The sequence below is a fragment of the Pyrus communis genome, chromosome 17 (genome assembly GCF_041283825.1).
Source record: "Pyrus communis isolate YQ-2024b chromosome 17, ASM4128382v1, whole genome shotgun sequence".
In the NCBI taxonomy this organism is placed as follows: Eukaryota; Viridiplantae; Streptophyta; class Magnoliopsida; order Rosales; family Rosaceae; genus Pyrus; species Pyrus communis.
Genome location: NC_142581.1, coordinates 8,781,308 through 8,797,380, shown reverse-complemented (window position 1 = coordinate 8,797,380; position 16,073 = coordinate 8,781,308). Strand labels below are relative to the sequence as shown.

The 16,073-nt window shown below is 36.4% G+C and overlaps 1 protein-coding gene across 1 annotated transcript; it reads left to right on the top strand.

Annotated features, from left to right (window-relative positions):
- Positions 1–543: 543 nt before the first annotated feature.
- On the top strand, positions 544–10,866 carry LOC148689390 (uncharacterized). Its single transcript, XM_088688460.1, has 7 exons — positions 544–644; positions 2,753–3,042; positions 3,416–3,430; positions 5,972–6,006; positions 8,982–9,077; positions 9,789–10,295; positions 10,708–10,866. The coding sequence occupies exons 1-7, from the start codon at positions 544–546 to the stop codon at positions 10,864–10,866; spliced, it is 1,203 nt and encodes a 400-aa protein (XP_088544586.1).
- Positions 10,867–16,073: the final 5,207 nt, after the last annotated feature.

Here is a 16,073-nt window from a genome sequence, read left to right as displayed (position 1 = left end):
ATATATGGCCGGCTACTATTCTTCATCGCCCACTCCCCTATAAATAGCTCTATTATCCCACAAAAAAGCGAAGTCATTTGCTACCCACAAACTTCTATACACATTCGTTTTAGAATTCTAACTTTGGCATCAAAGATTCTTCGGCCAAAGCCCCCTCCCTACGCGCAAACCCAATCTGCGCGAGCCCAACCCAGCTGCAGTCAACATGGGTCAAGTTGACCTGGATCCGCGCTCGCGCTCTCATGACTTAGATCCGTGACTCCTTGCACCCATAAAGCCTATTTTTTGCTATTTCGAACCATTTTTTGATGTTTCGGACCCGTTTCAGACCCATTGTTAGTTTTTTTTTTTTTTTTATAAAGATTTGGCTCATTGAAGCTCAAAATTTTGCATCTAGAGTCCACACCAATTAAGGAGACACATACGGTCCAAGCTCTTCCACCCCAAATGGCGAAAAACATTTGTCTCAACAAGTCATAGAGTTGACAAGTGCCCTCACGCCGCAGACGACCTTGGTTAATCAGCTCTTGCAGCATGCCCCAGATGAGGTGTCCCGATGTAGGACAAGGGCAGACGACGAACCTCTCCAGCCGTATCCTGGCAAACAGCTTATTGACCAGCCATGAACCAAGCGCTCTGGCAGTGTATACTTCCGACTAGACCCCCAAGATAGCGTATACTCTCATCTTATCGTGTAGAAGAGTGTGAACTCTCGGTTAGGCCCACAAACGAGCATACATTCATGGTTGGGGCCACACTCTGATAATCAACATGAGCAACCTTCCAGGTGAAGTGTCCATTCGCAACTAGGCCCGCAAGGAGCATCATCCATATTACATCGGAGTAGGCAACACGACAGACGGAGAGAAGCAGTCACTCAATCGGCTCAAGTTCAACCAGCAGCTTGTGAATAACTCGCTTGCTTGCTAGGAACGTACCATATGCACCGCAATCGCAGCATAGACGAGCCAAGCACATAGAAAAGTAGTCTAGACCAGTATGTCACGACCGAGGGCAATTGAAAGCTCCGCTACCCCAACAAAGGCAAATTCAAGAAAAAGTAGAGAGGCTCTAAACGATTGAGCAACTTCCAGCGTAACGAAACCACTGACGAGGCGCTTTGAAGAGACATGACCAACATAAGTAGGTCACCATTCACGGAAGATATCGAAAACCCAGACAAGTAATAGCAACCCTTTAGCTTCCCTCTAGCACCATAATTAACATTGTTGTAATAAGCCCCATTAGATAGGGAACTTACCTTGCACGCCCATCCTAGGGAAACACCCACCTTACAGCAGCCATCAAAATTTGATGTCACCAACCATGATTGATTTCTTAGGAATGTCCTCAGCCTCTACATATCCCCATCTTCCTTTTTCACATAATAAAAATCACCTATTTTGAACTAATCATGATTGCTACTTCCAAGTATCTCAAAACAGCAAACACTTAATTCACCCTCAAGCCCTAATTTCCTACTGCACATGTAACTTAGCTCCAATTAGAAGAAAGAAAAATTCAAGAAACCACCTAAACGCAACATTAATTGAAGTAATTGGGCAGAATCCTAACCCTAGAAATTTTCCTTTTTTCCCCTTCCCCCCCCCCCCCCCAATTTCATTAAGAGGAATCAGCAAAGAAAAGAAAAACGGGTCAACATCTTATTAAGATTTGATGGTTGCATTACCGGGATTCAAAAGAATTAGGCAAAGTGTTTGTTCCTGAACGACAACAAACTCATGCAAAAAATGAGGAAAACATCTTATTAGCCCTTAAACAAAGCGGAATGCGGGATAATAAATTGTTCAGCTTGTCGGGAAGGGAAACTAGTTCTGCTGGTGAAATGGTTAATCGGAGTGAAAAGCCTTAAAGAGAAAGCTTTAGCAACGGTAGGTAGTTCTTGCTGTTAATTACTGATTCTTTAGCGATGTAAAACCATCAGGCAGTAGACCGGCAAGGGAACTTCGTAACGAGAGAAAGCTTCCTTGAGTCGTTGTCCAAGCATGAACTGCGTAACCCCTTGCTCTAGTTGAGTTACTTTGCCCGAGACTGCTTTTTGTTTGATCCTTTTAAGGGATAAAGTGCCAGGGAGATCTTTGAAAGAAATATAAATAAGAGTGTTTCCCCCTCAGCAAGCAGAGTGATAACGAAGGAATGAATCTATTAAGTGGGAAAGAGCCCTTGCCCCCATCCCATCCATCCCCCCCCCCCGGGGGTTGACTCTCATCCTTTCTCGTTATTGTATTTTAACCGGAGCCCTAATGGCCATTGAAGTCCAACGATTGTCATATTTAATGATATTCTTGAGTAGGACTGAGGCATGTTGGCAAAAAAGTCAATTGTCGGCCAAAGTGACAATGATTGTCATATTTAATGGTATTCTTGAGTAGGACTGAGGCATGTTGGCAAAAAAGTCAATTGTCGGCCAAAGTGGCACCTCTAGGGTTATGAAACCCTTCTTGGTCTACAAACATTGGATTTCCATTATGCAAGTTCCATTAAGTCGGTCGTACATCTAACGACAGGCACCATAAGTTTCACCACTATTTTTTCCATTGCAGTCGGAGGTTTAGTGGAAGGGCTTGTTTCTCAATAAAAATAAAAAAAAACAAAAGGGCGGGCTTGTTTCGAAAATCGTTGAGATACTTGGTATGTTAGTAACAATTTTGTTTGTTGTAAATTTGAATTCAAATCAATTATTCCAAAGCAGTTTATGTCCTAAACATTGGGTTTTAAATGTCAACTTAAGAATCAAACGCATATATCAAACGAAGATTGTCCATGTCCACTCACTTGCATTTCTAAAGCTCATGTGCGAAGAGGTAAATAAAAATTGGGATATGCAACAAATGAGTTTTTGCTCTGTGCGTTCGGCAATCTTCCTTGCTGTTAGGAAGGGGAATGTGGAGCTTATTACTCATATATGTAAAGCAAATCCTGAATTTATGTGGGCAACAAATGATATGACAAGGAGCATATTTGACTTTGCCATCAAATGTCGTCAAGAAAAGATTTATAACCTTATATATGGGATCTCTGCGAAAGATTTGATGGCAATTCGTGTCGATTGCAATAATAAGAAGATGTTGGATTTATCCAATATAAATCAACCTTTAAGTGGTCTACTACATGTAATAGGAATGTAATATTGGAGAAATAATGTTGATTGTGATTCGATCTCTTAAAGATATTAATCATATATCATGTGTCTTATATTGGAAATATGATTGATGGAATCCTTAATTGACTATAATTATGATACTTAACTTAGAGGCTAAGAAAGTAAGTTTAGGTTTCCTTTATGGATGGAAACCCTAGCTTTTAGCCTATATATATAAACACCGGTCCCTCTAAGCCCTAGAACACACAACATAATATTTCTCATAGAGTAGTTGTATTCATCTAGGAGTTTATAGAAGACATTGGTGTTGCCGTGCTCGAGTACCATGTTTACAACTGGAATCAAGTTTGTCACTCATTCATTGTGTTTTAATTGTATAACCTTATAAGTCTAACAGTTGGCGTCAGAGCCACTGGTTATATGATTAAAACCTATTAGGTTTAATGTTGGATTATATAATATTCTCATGAACTGCGTGTTTAATCCAAGTTGTCATTGCATATACTCGGCAACATCACCATGCTGTTTAAATCAGTTCAATTGTTGATTATGATCAGGTTGCATAATTTTTCAGTTTTAATCAAGAATATTTTTCACTGATGTTATGGATGCAGTCAAGGGAAATTTATTAAGAACTATGCTAATTGATACCCTGATTATTACGGCAAGGCAAGTTGCCTGATTATAGCACGAATCCACAATATTGTATGCGGTGTATTACATAGCTTTTGCTTGCCAATTGGAAATTGAACTACGCTTATAGGCCCTTTTGATCAAGCATGAATTAAATTATGGAATTGAAGCATATAATTTATATATAATATTCTTATAGAATTGAAGCATGAAATTTAAATAATGGTGATGATTGCTTCGAATTCCAACAGTTTTCCAGATTATACCTATTATAATTACAAACAATATGGTTTAGTTGATAGCATTTTGATCAGGCATCTTTATTGCATAAAATATGCTTTGGTCGAACCATCAAAATCTGGAGATTGCTAGTATTTTGATCAAGCTAGCACATGTAGTTTTTATTTTTAGCCAATTTGATTAGTCAAATTTGATTACCACCAATAGTTCTGATAAGGGGATGTTAAAGAAAATTGATTAGTTGGTTCATTGGATTAACTAGGACTGGAAACTACGGCATATTTCAGATTTTCTATTTCAATTTTAAAGCTGATGTTTTTGGTTGGAATGTTTAACCATGTACTACGGATGTCTTTGTCAATTTTGTAAGCATATGTAAATATACATTTACACTGGAAAAGAGATGCGGCCTCTCCATTTAGCAAGCCGACCTCTGCCAAAGCAGAGCATTGTGTTTCATCGACTCAATTCGGATTTTGCGTTTTCGGTGTAATATTTTCCCTTGGTCTTAATTGCTGACAAGATTTTGTGGTGGATTTAAAAGGTGAGTATTTGGTTCCTGCATAACTTACCTATGCCGTGACATCTCCTTATTATTTGGAATAATATGTTTTTGGTTCCTTGTTTTGGTGGCATTTCGTACTAGCATAACCAACTGATTATTCAGAACCCAATTTTAACTGCAACCTAATTCTTCGAATTAAGAAAGAGGCGTAACTGTTCAAATATTGCTTGACATCTTTCTGGATGTAGGTGACGGAATTGTTCACTTTGAGATTGTCTCAATACTATTATTGGTATATGAGCTGTGCCTATATGTCTATGATTGTGGTAACATATATTACAGTTATGTTGCAGGGAAGCATATGCCAAGTTTTATGCATGTCAACTATATACTTGTTTGTTAATGAATTTTTTGATAAAATTCCCATACATGAAAGTGAGTCATACATATTTGGCAACATTTGTTAAGCAAATGGCGTGTATAGTGTTACTTGTATGGCTAAAGCATGAGATGACATATTTTGAATATTGTCGTGGATTTTGGACTGTAGTGGATTGTAGTTTTGTTTCTACTAATTTCCACGAGATGTGATTGAACTTTTATGCCATTAATAGCACAAGAAATATGCATGACTAATCAATTAGGTTTGTCTACAATTTTGCTTTCCTATCTCAGTATAGTCATTTAATTGTACATGACTAGTTAACTATAAAATTGATGCATAACTTGTGGATTTACTGAGAGTGACAGAAAGCATCCGGTGGCAAGAACAAGTACATTATACAGATGAATGAGGTTTGCAGTAATTATGTGACACTTCTCATTTGTATTATATTTATTCTTATATGAGAATTATGGTGGTCATGTGATTATATATGTTTATAAAGAAGTAGTGAACATATGAAGGCATGAGGTATGTAATCCATTCAAAGCATGTGACTAAATTGATAAGCATGAGTTTTCAAACTTATATTATTGTTTATGGTTTTTTTTTTTTTTCCTTATGCCTAAAGAATTTAAACAATGTTTTGATCAGTCAATTGTTTTGTGCCATAAGGGGAGAAGAAAAGAAATTATTCAAGGCTAATGTATGGCATGTATTGGAGATGTTTCTTTTGGAAGAAAAGAATTTTGGTTGTTCTTTATTAATTTGGTATTTACAAGGCTAATGCACGTTTTTGATGCTAATGTTTTAGGAATCTTGTACTACGGAAAGAAACATATAAAAGGAAAGGAACTTGTTTGACTTAAGAAAACATTTGAGCGATTTAGCTTTTAAATTAAAGGAATGTATTGTTCTTTCACATTACATAAAGTATTTATAATTTAAGTAATTGACTCCATAATGATAAGTATTGACATTCTTGTGGTGGAATAAAACTTGTTCTATATGTGATTAATGTCTTTCAAGTATGTTGTCAGGTTTTTTGAGATTAATTTAATGTCAAAGGGAGTCATGAAGGAATTAGTGCCATTTGTTGGCAAGACTCGAAGCTCAAATCAGGTTATAATAATTTTGTTACTTACAGTTAATTAATCCATGTGACTTCTTGTATTGTTTCAAGGTAGAGTTGATCAATGTCTTGTCAACTAAGCAAGCCGTAGCGGCTTAGTTGATGCTGGGACTATGGTTTTTGAGTTACTTCGATCAACATTGCATCTTAATTAGAATAAAAGCAATAATCTTCAGCCCGCAGGTGTGGATTGTTTCTTTTAGTTTAATTATGATGGCATAGTATGGGTTTTATTTCAAAAGAGTAGTGAAAGCTTCATCTGCCCATAGGTGTTGAAGTTTTTCATGAAGGTACTCTTGAGAAATAAAATTTAGTACTAGAAACTAGTTAATTTTCTGCCTATAGGTGTAAATTAACCTAGTTTCATGAAGTTTATTGGGGATAAAGTTCCATGCCATCAGTTGCAAATATTTCCACTATGAGCCCCAAAATAGGTTGTGATTTTAAGGCATGAAAATCGGTTGCATCATAACGAATTTTGTGTCTCTTCATGAGACTTGTTGATGCAAAGTATTGGACCCATGAAGGTTAATCAAGGATTGCTAAGGTACGCATTGTTTAAATCTTATGCTTGTAAATCTTTTCAATTTGAACTATGATGTCGGTTTAGAGGATGAAGTTTGACTACTAAAGTTTCCTTTGGACATCGAAATTGAAATGATATGAAATTGAATTTGTTTTGGATGTAAAAATTCATGATAGATGCACATAATTGTTTCTGGCAGATTGCGTGTCTTGATTTAAATCGGGTGAATGACACGTCTAATGGTCACCAAATGACCTGAATTTTTTATATGTTCAACATATAGATGTCTACTATGTGTCTGCAAATTTTCGTAATTTTTTGCTATGTATTTTAATTATGGTGAATTTACTAGTAACCCATGCTCGTATAGACAGTTTTACTGGCAGATTGTGTTGGTCTTTTTGAGACGTGACTTTAGACTACTATTTTGACCCAAAACGGCTCTATATTTTTATTTTATGAAGACTAGTATGTCTAATTTGATCAGTATAAATTTGGTTGCAATGAAGCTTATAAATTAATTATGATTAATTCTAAAGTAAGTGTAACTCGCTGCTGAAATTCTGTTTGACAATTTTATGTTGGTTGTAATGTCTATTTTATTCTATCCAAAATATAAAGCAGTTTTATTTAGGTACATCTTTGAAAGAGTGTTTGCCCAAGTGGGAGAATTAGTGAACGAAAATTGGGGCTTCACACTCGTTAACTTATTTGCAAGTATAAGCTTTGAAAACTTAGTGGGAGTTGTTCTAAAATTTTGAGCATTAAGTGGACTTGCATGAATCTATTAAAGCGTTATTCTATCTTCCATGAATTTGTGTTACTTGAATGTCTATAATATGTTTAAGTTGCACGAATGGATACTTGATATATGCGTACATTTTTTTGTTATTTGCAATCATTTGGATTTCTTGGTTGATCATTTGTTTTGAGGCTCATAAGGACTTAGCACCAATGTGGACTTATTAATACATATAAGATGGTTGTTGGATGCATGTTTTTTTGTGGAACAGCAGTGAATGCTTTCATTGAGGTAATACATATTCATTGACTGAGTAAGGCTCCAAAGGCATATTTTCAAAAATATGATTTAAGTATTGATTTGCAAATTAAGTGACGATGTTACAGATCAGTGGGAGTTTGAGTTTCGTGTTAGTAATGCCTTGCATTTGCAGATGACCTATAAGGTATGTATAGAATCCATCTATTCAGTTTAATCTTCAGTTGGATTCATTAAGTCACATTTTTGTGTGCTAGTTATTTATCTGATGAAATATATGTTGGATATCAAGTTGTTATCAAGTTGCATACTAAATGGCATGGCATGGTCTATGCGTCAGTTGTGAGGATTTCCATCTGCCCGCAGGTGTTGGAAATCACCATTAAAGTAATTGGTAAAGTGCATAGATCAGTGTCAAAAACATGTTAATTCATCTGCTTATAAGTGTTGGATTAGTTTGTTTTATGAAGCTTTTGGGTATTTTACTTGGACATGTGCCTATTTGGTACTTTCAGTTGTGTCCGTTGGCTTCAAACATTGTCTGTGTGCTTGTTGTTGGTCTAATGAAAGTGATGCGTGACTGTTTTGAAATGTATTCACGCCTACATGTTATGGTGGTTTCATTAGATGAAGGATATCTGCATTGGCAGATTTAAGGCTTCGAAGAAGCATAAAGTGTAACTTATGAGTTACAATAAGATGGACCTGAGATGATATCAAGTAAGACATTTTGGTTAATTTAAAGTTTCATCTCTTGATCATAATTTGTGTTTCATGTGAATGAGGATCTTAGCATGTGTGATTATGAAGGTTCTGGATTGTGTCAACCCTACAACCTTGTTAGTTCCATGTTGAGAAATGCATTTGATAGAAACTGCATTAAGGACGAGATGTAATCACTGTTACATATGGCCACTAAAGAGACATTAGTCTCCAATCTCAAGTATAAACATGAATATTACATTTTGTAGACCAAGTGGGAGAATGTTGGATTTATCCAATATAAATCAACCTTTAAGTGGTCTACTACATGTAATAGGAATGTAATATTGGAGAAATAATGTTGATTGTGATTCGATCTCTTAAAGATTTTAATCCTATATCATGTGTCTTATATTGGAAATAGGATTGATGGAATCCTTAATTGACTATAATTATGATACTTAACTTCGAGGTTAAGAAAGTAAGTTTAGGTTTCCTTTATGGATGGAAACCCTAGCTTTTAGCTTATATATATAAACACCGGTCCCTATAAGCCCTAGAGCACACAACATAATACTTCCCATAGAGTAGTTGTATTCAGTTAGGAGTTTATAGAAGACATTGGTGTTGCCGTGCCCTTTCTCCTTCCTTGCTCGAGTACTATGATTACAACTGGAATCAGGTTTGTCACTCATTCGTTGTGTTTTAATTGTATAACCTTATAAGTCTAACAGAAGAAGCTACATATGGCTGGGCTGTTGTCCCCATCTGCACAACTTAATCGTATTCCAGGTGCAGCATTGCAGATGCAGCGTGAACTGCAATGGTACAAGGTTAGAATTTCTCACTCGACATAATTCTTCTGACAATATAAACTGAAAAAATCAAATTAAGTCTTCGGGAGGTTCTCGATTTGTTTTTCCTTTTTGAAATAATCATCCAAATCCAGTATATATCAACTATTAGTCTGCTAAATAGTTTTTTATTATTTATACAAACATTACTGGGGGAGGGAAGAATTGGACTTGAAACCTAGGGTGCATGCTCTACTAAGTTACAAGTCCCCTTGTCCACTTACCAGGTTTCAATCTTAGTTTGTTTTCCTAAAAAGTTTCTCGTATTATTGTAAGTAGATGGTCAACCTAACAGAAGTTGTAAAATTAACACAACCTTCAAGCCTTAATACTTAAAATTTTAAAATTGAAGCATCGTGACCAATTTTGAATACCATGTCCAAATCTTGGAATGTAAAATGTAGTTAATCCTAATATAATAAAGATTACAGAAAATTATATTTTATGCTCTCATATGTCAGTACTTGTTTGTTCAATGCGAATGAGAATCCTCTTCGGATCCTCTTTGTGAGGATCCCAGGGATCCTCCAATTATGTCCGTTCATCATACATCGTGCTGTCAGAAATCATTGTAAAATTTTTAAATCAAAATTAAATATAAACAGTACCTGACGAAAACTGACCGGTATACGATGAATGGACGTAAGTAGAGGATCCAGAGAGGATCCTCATTCCTTCAATGCAATGTAGGAAGTAGAGGCGATTGTACCTCCCAAGGCTGTTAAGAGTCTGAACAGGAGTGATTGTTTGACACCAAGGGAACTATTCACAAAGAATCACAGTGAATTGCTAAACGAGGGTGAAAAATGGATGAAAGAGACGGCAACTTCTTATACAGTTGTAGGTGCCCTTATTATTACCATCATGTTTGGTGGAGTAATCACAGTTCTTGGGGGAAATGGTGATACCGGCTTTCCCGTATTCATCAATGAAAAATTGTTTATGTTGTTTATAGTTTCAGATGCTATATCACTCTTTTTTTCCACAACAGCAACGTTAACGTTTCTCGGAATTCTCACATCACGTTATGCAGAAGACGATTTCTTGAAGTCTTTACCCACAAAGATGATAATTGGTCTTGCCACTCTTATTTTCGCTATTGCAACCATGATGATTTCGTTTTCTACTGCTCTTCTAATCATTGTTCGTGGAAACTCCTGGATTGTGATTCTAGTCATACTTCTGTCAAGTGTTCCAGTCACTTTATTTGCTTGGATGCAATTCCCACTCCTCGTTAGAATTATTGTTTCTACTTACAGAAAAGGAATATTTAGCATGAATGTGGAACCTTGGTTGTAAATGTACTTCAGTATGTTATATTTCTTACCATATCTGTTTATGTGGGATCCTAAAATCAGTGCTATAAAAATCGGCCTAAGCGGCCACCTAGGCGCTGGGCAGTGGAGCTCCGACCCGATTTAGACCAAAACGTTCAGTTAGGCGGGGAGGACTTAGGCGGCAGCCTAGGCGCTCGCTAGGCGGCAGCCTAGGCGCTCGCTAGGCGCCTGAGGCGGGCCAGGCATCAGTCTAGGCAATTTGAATCTCACTGCAAATCCCAAACTTGTTGCAATTTTCGCAATGGATCTACAACTTCCGATCTCGTACGTAGCAGCAGAGCCCCAACAAATTCCTGCAGCTCGTCTCTGTGAAGATGAAGGAAGAGAGAGTGCGAAGAGATAGAGAGATAGAGACAGAGAAAGATTACTGGCAAATTTCTGCACCTCGTCTCTGTGAAGATGAGGGAAGAAAGAGTGCGAAAAGAGACTGAGAGAGAGACAATTAAACATTTCAATATGTGGTCTGTTCTACAACTCGTCTGTGAAGATGAGGGAAGAAATAGTGCGGAGAGAGAGAGACAGAGAGAAAGAGACTGAAACATTTCAATATGTGATGGTGAGGACTGGGATCTCAAATCCAAGAAAAAGCTAATGGTTTTAATTATCAAAACCATGGACAATGATGGTTTTAACTATGAAAACCACCCAAGGTGGTGGACGGGTGATGTGAAAAAGGTGAGGTGCTAATGGTTTTAATAATGAAGACCACCCACTAAGTGGGCTTTTTATATTTTAAAAAGTTTGGGATATGTATTTTATATATATATATATATATATATGTTATATAAATTATAAATTATTTAGATAATATTTTGTTTTTTTTCCTAGGCAAGCATATTATATATGTACGTAAAACATTCACATATGTATGTTCTTCTATAAGAAATAACATATTAGTCAATAATTATTTACATTTGATATAGTAAATTTAATTAATTCATAAAATATATAAGAAATTTACCTAAATCCATCTAGGCACCAACCTAGATCCCGCCTAGCCGCCTAGGCACTAGGCACTAGCCCGCCGCCCGACTAGCGTCTAACGTTTTTTAGAACCTTGTCTAAAATTAGACGTGTAATTGGTTCGATGGATTGTTATTGTAAAAAGGTACTACATCATTATCTTTGAGTAACATGTTAATTGAATTATTTCGGTAAATCGTATATTTTGTGCATATGTAATTATTCCAAATGAAATATGGTTTAGGTTGAAGCCTTCAACTCCTTGCAAGGAATTCGTTTTAGTGTAGGTCTTTTCTACAGGACTCGTTTGATAAAATACATCGAATAAGTAGTATTCATATTTGATTCATGAATATTCTAGACTATAAGCTAGTCTCTTCTTTAGATTAACTTGGGGAAAGACCCCACTTTTTAGAGGCTTCTCTCGTGATATACGTTAAGAATTTAATCATTGGGAAATGAATAAAATAAAAATAGAAAATAATCTGTGTAAATAGTTTGTCATTTAGTATTACGGTCAAATGGTATTTATGTTCACTTGTAAGTGAGATTTTAGGTTCAATTCTTGGCAAAGTGAATTTGAACCACATTCTTGCGTATATAGGTAAAAGACAGCATGATCCAAGTATAATACCATTAGGATTGGTAAAAGCACAACCCATCAAGCAAGATGTCTATCGTGCAAAGATCCACTATCAACCATAGTACTATTGACTCTAAAAACTATCTAGTCTACGTGGCATGCAGGCCGAGTAACTAATAAGCTAACTACGTGATTCGGTTGAATGCGAAGTGTGCCAACTAATTGGCCGAGTTCAACCGAGGAGTAAAAATGAATGTTGGTGTGGCGTTGGGCGCAGTACTGACTTCTGCATCTTGCAATTGCAGTCGAGGAAAGAACTTGTCTCGGCCTCTGGGTTCTAAAGCCTGAAGACAAGACTGTTAGTTCTACGAAGTTCACAAATCGTTGACGTCGGGTTCGGTCTCAGTAATTATATTTGTGCAAATAGAAGTACGCCGAGCCGGTATCAAACTGTATAGATACAAATACTCAAAAGAGATAAGTGTCTTGATTGTAAACGTGGTTCGGCCGTCTGAATGCCGAGATCAAAAATGTACTAGCGAGTATCCAATCATAAAATAAACTCGACTTTCTATGTGCTGAGCCTGGTAACACCTCACTTCGCCGAGAAGACTAATGAGATAACCTCTTCCAACAAGGTCTCAGAAATCCTTGTTAACCGAAACTTGGATAAATAACCAGTCGGTCTCGAAGCAGTGCTGTTTATCCAAACTAGGTGCTCCTAGGTCGGCTGATTCTACAGCTCCAGTGCTATTTATTCAAACTGAAGATGTCACCAGTTGCCTTCATAGTGCTATTTATCCAAACTAAAGATGTGCTGGCGAAAAAAAAAGAAAATAAAAATCTCAAGGTCTTTGAGATGTTGTTTGCCTGGGCAATTGTGTGTTGTTTTTGGGGGGACCTTTCACATTACGTGCCGCTTTGTATTTATAGAGCTTATGTACTTGCTTGGTGCGGCCTGGATGATAAACAAAACATTTCAATTGCACCATAAGACTATAGAATGGAATATTCTGAGAAATAAAATGCGGTAAATTACATTTTACCTTCTTAGATTTGAGTGCAATTGCAACCTTATACATCTTTAAAACATTTCAATTTCATACCTTAATTATCATTTAGTTGCAATTTCATACATCCGTTAGTTAAGTGATGACGTGGACAATATAAGGCCTACATGTTTTTTATGACATAAAAATTAAAAATAATTAAAATTTTAAAAATCAAACTAAATTAGTACAAAATTAAAAATTACAAATTTAATGGCCATTCCTAGTTGGGCTCCGATAACGCAATTCCCTTCGAACCTGGAGAACCTGTGACGATGGGTCGGGGTTTGGTGAACCGACTGGGGTGGTTCATAACTAGGCTAATAAAAAGCAGTCTCAAGCAGGGAACCACGAGATGGAAGGCGGAAAAAGCTTGGCTTTGTTTCACAGAAAAAGGACTTCAAAATGAATCTCTTTACCATAAAAAGATTCGTTGTTCCTAACCCTGCTTCACCTTAATTATTATTTGAACAAGTAAAAGTTATGTCTTGGTCTGAGTAGGGAATGCATTTCTCTATCTCATCTTCCATGTTAGTGGGTTGCCCTCTCTCTCTCCGCAGCGATCGCGATCTTCTCATCTTCTCTCAATTTCTCTCCAAGGGGAGCACGGCTTCAATTCCACCATGTGCACATACGTAAGACGATGTCGATGGAAGGGTATGGGAGTTTACAAAGACCATCGACAGAGAAGGTAGGGAATGGAGTTGCGGTGTGACCGACGAAAACTGAAGATCTTAGTCTTTCCGAAGAATCGTCACTGTACAAACTGGGCGAATCGTGCAAGTGAATAAGACGATGAATTTTTTTGTCAAGACTTCGAAAGATTCCAATTTCGAGAGCGAAGTGAAACCTGAAGAGACAGCTCCACTGAGGTTAGAAGCAACGCGGACCCCGACAAGAGCACCGCCGCTCACAACACTCTCACCACCATTAAGAATTTGATGGACGTGAAGCACAGAACTTTTCCCAAATTAAAATTCATGTGAAATTCATGGGCGGATGACGAGAATGGAGAACCCTTTACCCTAAAAATTCAGAGGGATCCAAGGTGATGAGACATGCCCAGTTGTTTCCAATTAGGGATTTGACCCCATTTCTTCATCTCAATTTTATTTAGAAGACTATTTTCTTATGTGTAGGCTATTCCTAAGCAAAGATAGAGAGAAAGAAAAGTTGTTTCGAACCTCTTCGCAATGTCAAAGAGCAAGATTCAGACCCTATCCATGGAGCAGGTCATTCTGCAAGAGCAGGGCAAAGTGGGTGGATGCCATTGCCATTTCTCTCCGTGGAGAAGAAGGTGGTGGGCCCTTGTAATTTTTAATTTTGTTTTATTTTTAAATGGGTAAATTACATAATAGCCCTTTAGGTTTGAGGTCTATTACAACCCCATACAACATTTTTAAAACATTTCACTTTCCTTAGGTTTGAGTTTAATTGATTTTTAGAGATTCCATATAAAATTTTGATTCAATTCCCTTGAAATATCATGGGAAGAGGTGAGATTTGTGGATTCTTAAAATACATTATGAAATCTCTCCAATTCCCTATAATTCTTCAACTTTCTTAAAATCTTTATAATCAATTTCTAATTGAATACATCTAGAATGTTATAAACTTCTTTAAAATCATAATTGAATACCCCGGATTTCTAAGAATTTTAATAAACTATTTTAAAATTCTAATTGAAGACACCTTGAATTTCAAATAATTACTTAAAATCCTGATTGAATACTCTTAAATTCATTAAAAGAATTAAAATTCCCTAAAATCTCATTTGAATACACCCTGAAAAATAAAGCTTTTACAGGACATAGTCAAAAGAAAACGTGATGAGCATTCACCTTCGCTCCACCTGCATATAAACATATCGATGCCACTCCAACTCCGCTCTTTGCCGTCCCACCGCTTCCATACTTGCAAAACACACAGAAGCCGATCAAAATCCTTATGTATCTTAGATCTGAAATTGAAGAAATTCGGTTACGAATTTGTAGAAACTAACATGGGGTTTGAAAAGAGGATGGGAAAAGGATTCTGGAGTTATAATTTGACGATCGTTGGTGACCAGTGGACGATAGCGCCGTTGCGTGAAACAGAAGAGGGAGCGAGGATGCAGGAGGGAGCAGAGATTTCTCCAAGGGGGAGAGAGGAGAGAGAGGATCAATAAATTTTTTTTCATATATTTTTTTTAAATTGTATTTTACATGATATTTTTAAACAAAAATTACATATTATTTAAATATACTAAACACTAGGGCCATGTTTGGTAGCTTCTGTAAAGGCTCAAAAGCCATGTTTGTCACACATTATATAATAAGGAAAACTAATGGAAAGGGGTTTGAAAATTGTGAGTTTTAATGATAAGAATAAAATAAAAGGTAAAATAAACAGTACCAGGATTGACCTTTTAATGTAAATATATGGTTTTTCATTAAAGTGAACAGTATCATAGATTTTTCGTTAAAACTCCCTATATAATATGGGTTTTTTTTATTAGCACCCCATATTAAAATTTAATATTAAGTGACTTATGTATCCTACTATGCAATGACAATTTCGACCTTACAAGGTTTAAAGAAAATAAGAAATTTCTAAATACACCACAAATTACTTTTAGCCTATTATTTATCTTCTTCAACTATCAAAACTATCTCACCCTCCACTCCATTGTTGAATAAAATTCTAACTATTGAAACTATAAACATGTTGATTGAGAAAAAAAATTAACGAATGGAACACGATATCAATATTTCAGAAGCTTCACATGAGGTAAAATTTCATATTTGTTATTGTTTTAATTATTCAACGACATCGGTAATTATGTAGGCCTACTGTTGCTTTCCATACTACCCAATTTCATAGGAGGCCAACCCAGCAACGCCTTTTTTGTTCTTATTCATCTTTTGGGATTTACTTTTGCTCTGTTAGGTCACTACTACAATATATGCTATCACCGGCGGAGGACAAACCGACGAGAAATCAACTTTCTGTCGAAAATTTGGCACAAATCCGACATTACATAATGTAATGTCGCTTTTCAATA